This window comes from Benincasa hispida, unplaced genomic scaffold, assembly GCF_027475165.1.
Source record: "Benincasa hispida cultivar pf3 unplaced genomic scaffold, pf3_genome.v1.1 HicScf1149, whole genome shotgun sequence".
In the NCBI taxonomy this organism is placed as follows: Eukaryota; Viridiplantae; Streptophyta; class Magnoliopsida; order Cucurbitales; family Cucurbitaceae; genus Benincasa; species Benincasa hispida.
The window spans coordinates 1-8,858 of record NW_028325465.1 but is presented as its reverse complement, the minus strand read 5'-3'; the positions used below and the strand labels follow the sequence as shown (position 1 = coordinate 8,858).

The following is an 8,858-nucleotide window of genomic DNA, read 5'->3' as shown; positions in this document are numbered from 1 at the left end:
AAGTATCTAATTACGACACAAGAAGTTTGGACGTTTGAATGCGTCCATGTCTGTTTCACAGCTTCCGTTTCAAGAGTCACGGCTTTTGGTGGAGTAACTAGGTATTCTTTGTTCAAAATGTGAGCAAGATCAACATAGTAAAGTAGAAGATCATCTTTTGTTGCCATCTCTTGAAGTTGTCTCTTTTAATCTTCTCTGATTTTTCAACATGGGTTTGACAATGACAACCCCATCATGGGCAGAAGTAGAAACATTAATCTATTTAGGAATATTAACTATCTTCAGATTATTGGGAGAAATATATATATAAACTGAATATACTTAGTAAATTGATTACACCTCAACTAAGATATAGTATACATTGTATACAATCATAATGTTCAAACCCAAAAATGAGTGGTTTAGTGAATTTTAGAAAAGTTTGCAATTCAGTAATTGCAAGTGAATGCAAAATACTCTTATGCTTGAATTCTCCTAAAATTTAAAACAAGAAGAAAAGTAATATCAACGAACACCCTACCACAATTTAATCAAATAAGAAAAAAAATAGTGAATACATACCTTGCATCTGCAATTCTTGTGCAAGAAGATGATTGGCAAGAGATGAGATTGAATGTTGATTTTCTATGAAATTAGTTTCTGCAATGATGATTGTACCAAACAAAGACAAATTTTCTAATTTACTATTAGATAGTGAAATTCCACCCAGGATTTCAAAGGGGAAGGGGAAATTTTGTTGTACGATCAAATCTCTCTAAATTAATGACAGCATATCAATATTAGAGTTTAACACTTGGGAGGTTATTTTGGACTTTTCAATTTTTAATTTTTCGACCGAGGCAAATTTTGCCATCTCTGCAAAGTTTTAAAAAAATGGTAATCATAAATGCATTATTTTTTATTTTTGCTAAACTTTCAATCCTCCCTAATAAATTCCGTTTCTTCTGTTGCTCATATTGATAGCAAAAAGACTTTCAAGTACTTGAAAAAAGACGACCAAAAATTTCATAAAAGAAGAAAAGAAACTGAAATTGTGTAAAAAAATCTTACTTGCTGCTGTAAAAGTTGATTTAGAGAGACTATAGTTCATATCCCAACAGATAGAAAGCCTAATTTTTATCTCAAAATGCAAACCAATAACTAATCTACACTGAAGAAGAGGCTCATTTCGTTATGATAGTTTACAAATACTGAGTTTGAATAAAGAAAAATCAAATAAGCTTCTTTTTCTCAAAAAAGGTCTTCAAGTGCCATATTTGCAATCCAGCCACCGATAAGCAAACAAAAAGCGAGAGCAAACTCAACCATGCCATCTTTGTGTTTGTACTTCTGTTCAGATCTTGCATCTCTTCCTCCCTACAATCACATATTGTTCAAAATTTTCAGACCAACAAAGAGAACAACCATGTAGAAGGCTGGCAAACATAACTAACAAAATCGGGTCGGTTGGGGTCGAACAGGATAAAAAATAAGTAATACCAATTCCTTAAAATAGGAGAATGAACTGGGTGGGGGCAAAGAGTGGGGGAGAGCTTTGTTCTGTTTTACCTTTCTCGGAGATAATACATTTCTTCTTGAATAGAATTGGCAGTTTCAAATAACTTCTGCACCTCCAATTCCATAACCTGGCATTGTAAGCGAATCATTAATGGCATAGTGCATGAGATTGGGAAAGTAGCTCAAAGAAGGTATTACAGCAATTTATTAGAATTGAAGTAAAAAACATGCATTGAGTCTCAAGTGAACTTGTATTCCAGTGAGTCCAAGCCTCGACAAATGCGGAACAGGTGGCACAACAACGTGTCATTGAAGCAAAATTATGAATGCAGTCAAGAAATTAGTTGGCCATTATAATTCAGTTCATCCCCTCTTTATTTATGTTTCGAATTTTTTTTTTTTTTTTTTTGGAAAAGGATACAGAACTTATCATTGAGGGAAATGAAAAGAGAATAATGCTAAAAAAAATACTAAGATAAGAATAACAAACCGAGATAGAGAAACGAAAAAGAGAGAACAAAGGAAAAACACAAAGGAACAACACCAAGCGAAAAGGTATAAAGCTAAACAAAATACGAAATAGGTGAAATAAAAATATCCCAGCTTCAATAAATATCATAACCCACCAAATGACTTTGGAAGAGAACACCAACTAGAAGCTTTAAGACAGCTGAATCTAATCTCTCATGATAAGAAAGATAAAAACTTTGAAATACTCTCTAATTTCTTTCAAACCATAATTTAGAAAGAAGAGCTTTAACTTTGTTAATTCATAGAAGATTTGCATAGAAGCCAAAGTAGGGCGAGACAAAATTTGAGAAACATTTTCTCTCAAATTATTTGAGAATACCCATTGAATGTTGAATAAACTGAGAAACTTGCCCCAACAAGAAGCATAAGAACATTAAAAAATATATATATATGATGGAGATACTGTTGGGTTCTCCTTTCCTACAACAAATAACCTAACAAAATACACAAGGAAGAAAACAAGAAGAAACAGAGTAATGTGGCTAAGATATATTTACTTATAAACATCCTCCATAGAGCATTCAACAGTCATCGGAATGGCAAAAGAACATTCCCCAAAAACTAGCAGACACCCCCTCCTTAAAGAAGACAAAATGATTAAGCAAAAATAGGAAAAAAATCAACCAGCACATTAGAGAGAGCTGGTGGTCCTCTCCTGCAAGAGCCACACTTAGCCTTTACCCAAAATATTCCCTAATGCTTCCCTTCCCCCCTGCTGCCCTTTTTATAACCGTTTTGTGGTCCCTAACTGTTTGTTTCTCCTTCTGCCACCTTAGCTGGTTGGTCATTTCCCTTCTTACCCCTGCATTTATATGCGTAGATAATTTGAGGTTTAACAATACCGCCTCTCTCGAAATGCACCTTGTCCTCAAGGTGGAAGTGAGGAAATTGTTGATTCATTAAGTGGATTGCTTCCCATGTAGCTTCATTCTCAGATAGTTCCTTCCATTTCACGAGCCATTCGTTGGTTGCTAGTTCCCCATTCCATCTCACCCCTAAGACTGTTTCTGGTGTGGTTTGCAACTCAAACTCTTCTGTTAAAGCTGGAGGGTGTTGTTGATGGCCTTGTCCCAACTTCTTTTTCAGTTGAGATATGTGAAATACATTGTGAATCGCGGCTTCAGGAGGTAAAGCCAATTTATAAGCCACTTCTCCAAAGCCACTTCTCCAATATTTTCGAGGATTTGATATGGTCCATAGAACCTAGGTGACAATTTCTCACTTCTTTTCTTTGCTATAGATCCTGTCTATAGGGGCACAACTTCAAATAAACCTCATCTCCAATTTCAAAGTTCAATTCTCTTTGATGTTTATCAGCTTGCTTCTTCATACGATTTTCGACCAGCGCCAAATTTTTCTTTAAGACATTAAGTGCCAAATCTCTTTCTTCCAGCTGCTGCTCGACCGAATTATTGGTGGTTTTCCTATCTCCATACGAAACTAGAGGAGGAGGTGGCCTCCTATAAACCGCTTGGTAGGGGGGTGGTCTTTATAGATATGTAGAATGTGGTATTGTACCACAATTTTGGGACCATTTAGAACCATTCTTCTAACCTCAAGGACTAAAAGTGTTCATTTTGAAGCTTAAGGGACCAAATAGACACCAACCCCAAACTTGAGAGACCAAAGTGTATTTTTCCCTTTCCTTTTTTTTATATATAAGAGAAACAAGAAACCATTTCATTCCGAGAAAAGTTTTTTTTTTTTTTAAAAAAAAAAAAATAGAAAAGAAAAGAAAGAAGACTAACAAAGTGACAAGGAGTCTCATCCCTCACGAGACGAGATTACAAAAACATCTTCCAACCTAGGTTAAAGGTGAAAGTAGTCATGGACTGCACAAACTCACAAAAATAAACAAATGAATTGATCTCATCTTTAAGATTCAGTCATTCCTTTCCTTCCAAATTAATCACAAATAGCTTTAGTCACGTTAGACCATAGCACCTTCGTTTCATCTCAAAGCCCCCAACCATTGAGGACTCCACCAGCCAATTGTATAAGGAACAAGGATTACACCACAAAAGACCAAACAAATTACCAAAAAACAATCTCGAACTCTACTACTAAAGTCACTAAAAAGAAGGAGATGAGACAAAGACTCCAATGATTGTATAGCACACATGTTTCAAGATAACTGAAAATAGAGAAACCTTCTTTGCAACTTGTGTAAAGTATTGATGCTACAGTGAGCCACAGACGATAAGAAAAATTTCACCCTTTTAGAGGCAACCTGTTCCCAAATTTTCATACGCACCTTTTCTCAACAACCTGTATTTATCCACCAGATTACAATAGGTAGAAGTAGAATTGCTGCAATGACTTCTGTCGCAAAAGCCCACAACCAAATGATATTCATAGTGTACCAATCTAAGATTAAATATTTGTAATAATTAGTAATGAACCGAGGCAAATTCACCTAAGTAATCCAAAAGACCTCTCAATCTCGATTTCTTGCAATGAAGCACATTTTAACATCAAATTCTCTTGAACTAACAAGATTTAGGCTAGAAAAGATAGCTCTTTTACGGAGATATCAAGAACTGAAGTTAACTTTCTTTTCTAACCAAATCAGAAAAGAAAGAGGCAAAACAGCCCCATTCTTCCAACTTCCTATTGAACAAGCCATTTCTCAACTCTAGTTCTAGTTATCAGTCGTCAGGGTTTCAACATTGTTAAATTGAGATATTCGAGAAATTCTGAAAATTAAGGGAAATGTCACCCATAACGGCTGGTTCCCTAACCAAATGTCATTCCAAAAAAGTGTTTCACTACCAGCCCACCTTATACCTGATACTTAGCAAAAGAAAGAAAAAGAAAAAAAAAACATGTTAAGCTTTGCAATCTCCTTCCATGGGCTGCAAGACTCTTTCCAGTTTTTGTACGTTATGAATATGAATCTTTCGAAGAGTCAAACCTTATCTGCCCTTCACAACCTTCCTCCACAGGATTATTTTCATGCTCAAAACACCACAACAATTGGAAAGAAAGGAGAAATTATTCGCGCAAAGATTTTCCACACCCAAACCTCCGAAAGAGCAAGGAGACTCGACTTTATCCCGTTCAACTAAGGGACACTCTTTGCTACTGCCAGCACCTTTCCACAAAAAATTCCTGAACACTTTCTCAATGTTTTTACACACTGAAATTGGGATTCTGAGTATGGACAAATAATAATAATGAATACCACGAAGAAGTGCATTTATCAAAATACCCTACCTCCGTTGGCAATTGTAAAATCACTCCAATTCAAGTTCACCTCTAATTTGATCATAAACCAGATCCCAAAAGGAGTTCACTTTGCAGTACACAATAATTACCCATGACTCTTGATTGGTATGGTACTTTTGAACTCTACTCAATTTGTGTCATATGAATAAAGATATACCGGTTACTTGAAACTCATAATCTTCTAAAAAGTGTAGGACTTTAATAGCAAAAAACAATGGTGCCAGGCCTCCTTAGCCCTTGTCAAGTGAATTGTTAAAATTGGTTCAGAGTTAACATTTGTTTGTAAGAGAAAACCTGAAAATGAGATTGTTGGTGAAAAAATACTGAGAAAATTTGGTTAGTGAAAACTTTGTCCAGGATGTTGTCTCATGCTCTCCACTACAGCTTTTTCTAACCTGCCTAACTTAATTATATGACTTCTTTCAACCTACAAAGAAAAATGGCAAAAAGTTTATAGAGAAAAATGAAAACTTCAGTGGAAAAAGCGAAAGAAAAAGTTGAGTCATCCTACTAATTTAAAGATCTCTTCTATTATTCTGGGAAAAGGTTGATAAGGCATCCCGAACTAAATCCTGTAGCCAAAATGAGCTTGGAAGTACCAAAGGAAATCACAAACATCCATGGGAAGAAGAACTTCAGGTTCCGTTTGTGCCCTTTCTGATATGGAAAGGATGGATGTAGTTGCCCTCCTTTCTCTTCTTGAGAGTCACCCCTTTCACCTTGGGAGGAGAGATGTGAGAGTTTGGAACCCTATTCCTTTGGAAGGGTTCTCGTGTAAATCTTTTTTTCAATGTTTGGTTAACCCTTCTCCTGTGGGTGAGTCTATCTTCTCATCGTTGTGGAGGATCAAGATTCCTAGAAAGGTGAGATTCTTTACCTGACAAGTTCTCCACAACCATATTAGTACGTTGGATAGGCTTGATAGGAAGATGTCGTCGTTGGTTGGTCCTTTTTGTTGCATTCTTTGCAGGAAAATGGAGGAATACTTGGACCATATTCTTTGGCACAGTGATTTTGCGAGCTTGGTCTAGGGTTCTTTTTTCCAGATGTTCAATTTGATGTGTGCCCGTCAAAGAGATGTTAGAGATATGATCGAGGAGTCCATCCTCAATCCGGTGCTTGGGGAGAGAGGTCATTTTCTCTAGCTAGCTAGTGTTTATGCTATTGTTTGGGTGTTGTGGGATGAGAGGAATAGAAGAGTGTTTAGGGGAGTTAAGAGGGATGCTAGAGATATGTGGTCTCTTATTCATTTTCACGATTCTCATTGGGCTTTGATTTCAATGGTTTTTTGTAATTATCCTATGAACACGATTTTGTATAGTTGGAATCCCTTGTAGAGGAATTCCCCTTTTTTGTGGGCTTGGTTTTTGTATGCCCGTGTATTCTTTCATTTTTTCACAATGAAAGTTGTTGTTCTTATCAAAAAAAGAAGAAAAAAAAAAAGAATCTAGAACGGACAACAATCCCTAGTCAAGTGATGCCAAGCCCAAACCTTTCTTCGAGCCTTCAACAACCCTAAGGGTGAGAAATGAAGCCTCAGATATTGTGTTGGAGAGATAGGTGCCTTGCGACAGGTTACCTGCATCTTTGCTATCTCTAGATCTCTAGTCCAAAAGACATCAAACTGAAGCAAGCTAAGGATGAGACAACTAGATTTGGAAGATGGTAGCATGGAGGAACTTTATAGAGAGGGAAATTGAACTCTTGCCTGCTTCTAAATGGGACACGACACAACTAAGTGGAGAGGATAATACAAATAAGACTGGAAGCTTCAATCCATGGACTTTTTCTTTTTTATCCAAGTTAATTGAAAAAAAAAAAGGTTTGTTTGGAAAAAGAAATTTCCACTTCTGCTTGGAGGGGAACTATGAAAGTATATTTGTTTTACTGGACTACGTCATAAGAAGATTAATACTGCTGATGGAATTCAAAAAGGATGCCTAAACTTGATACTAAGTATATGTAACGAAAGACAGCAGCCCACATGGCTCTGGCTCCTACAGTCTGAATTTGAATTGCTGGAACTCCCCACTACAGTGAGTCAACTGTTCTTGATATTTGTTAATTCCACAAAAGAAACATAATTCGATTTCTTTCTGGGTATAGATTTAAAAGAATAACAAAAAACTACATGGTTGAACGAAGTCAACGGTTGTTTAGAGTTTGCGACTTGAAAGGAACTTTAGTTGTTCAATGAAAAGGAATGCCTAAAGGCAGGAAGCTGCTACTAATGCTAGCAAAGAATAGTAAATTCCTTGAATTCGGAAATCAAAGCTTCACAAAGAATTCCAATCTCGGATATACACGCCAATCAAAATCCTCCGAAACTATCAAAAGGTAACAGCAGAAGGAAGTTGAATCTAGAATTGTCATACACAAGCAAAAACTTACTTCGACAGAGCCCTTCTTAGCAACATTGGACCAGTCCTTGGCAGCCACACCCGTCCTCCAATCGAAATCCACCGATAATATGACTTGAGGCTGGTGATCGGGAGCCCAAAAACAGGCCATGAAATCACCCGCCTCCGCAGCAACAAACCCAAATTGCCCCGATTCCACCTTGTCGGAGTAGTGGTAAGTATTCCCAGTGGCCGAAGTCACCTACAGATTCCAAAACCCTAAATTAAGCGTCACTCGCCGATCAAAAACCCGAAAATAAAAAAATAAAAAAATAAATCAAGAGATCCTCCAAAAAAAAAAAGTACCCGAACAATGAGCTTGCGCTCATCAGTCAAGGGCTGGCCTACGTTGGGATTAACAACATGATACTTGCCGACGGTCATGGCGTTCTGCTTAATGTCCTCAGAGATGCATTTGGTGTGGCCGGACTGCAAATCGAATTGAAGAGATTCCGATCCAGAAGAAAGAAATCCAATGAGTAGTAGAAGCTGAAAAGCGGCGAAGAATCGAACCATTCTTGAAAATGGAAGAAAATTTTCAAAGGTAGGACAGAGAAGGAGAGAGACTCGGGATTGTGTGTTTTGAAGAACAATGAAAAACGGAGAGATTTCAATGCCGACCAACGAAATATCTAAAACACCCAAAATTATTATTATTACACGATTACAAATTTTTTACATTTAGCAAACAAAAGTTGTCAAATTAAATTGATGGCGATGACAGTTGCTTCATTCCCATTGGCTGGAACACGTACTCTTCCTTCCTCATATGACCGACACGTGTTACCATCGAACAATGGCATAATTACACATTAGATTTAGGAAAAAATTATTAGGAAAAAGATTCATTCTATTGTCAAACGAAAAAAAAAAAAAATCATACTACTATTGTCAAATCCATGAAATAAATTAATATATCATTCCAGTATATGTCAAATTATAAATGGGAATAATGAATATTATGGTAGCACTATAATTTTTTCCATAAAATTTTTATCATTATGTCTAACATTGCATTTTCTTGTGTGCTTTAAATCTCATTTTGAGATCTCGATTTTGAGATTTGTTTCAATTTAGTTTATGAATTTTTAAAACGTATTAGTTCTTAGACTTTAAAAAAATGTTTGTTTTGATTCTTGTCGAAGTCTAAAATATCGCTCTTATAAAAATGTTAACGTTTCAGATTTAATTATTGCTTAATTA

General features: G+C 36.2%; 1 protein-coding gene across 1 annotated transcript; it reads right to left on the bottom strand.

The window, feature by feature from the left end:
- Positions 1-1,031: 1,031 nt before the first annotated feature.
- Positions 1,032-8,328, bottom strand: LOC120079799 (transmembrane emp24 domain-containing protein p24delta9-like). The gene is made up of 4 exons (XM_039034204.2): positions 7,962-8,328; positions 7,648-7,857; positions 1,549-1,625; positions 1,032-1,356 (listed from the first exon to the last, which is right to left on the bottom strand). The coding sequence occupies exons 1-4, from the start codon at positions 8,169-8,171 to the stop codon at positions 1,212-1,214; spliced, it is 642 nt and encodes a 213-aa protein (XP_038890132.1). The 5' UTR covers positions 8,172-8,328; the 3' UTR covers positions 1,032-1,211.
- Between the last annotated feature and the right edge of the window lie 530 nt (positions 8,329-8,858).

Coding starts and splice junctions, on each gene's coding strand:
- LOC120079799 (XM_039034204.2), bottom strand. CDS start 8,171: ATGGTTCGATTCTTCGCCGCTTTTCAGCTTCTACTACTCATTGGATTT. Junction 7,858..7,961: donor AGCGCAAGCTCATTGTTCGG/GTACTTTTTTTT, acceptor TGGAATCTGTAG/GTGACTTCGGCCACTGGGAA. Junction 1,626..7,647: donor CTAAGAAGGGCTCTGTCGAA/GTAAGTTTTTGC, acceptor TTACAATGCCAG/GTTATGGAATTGGAGGTGCA.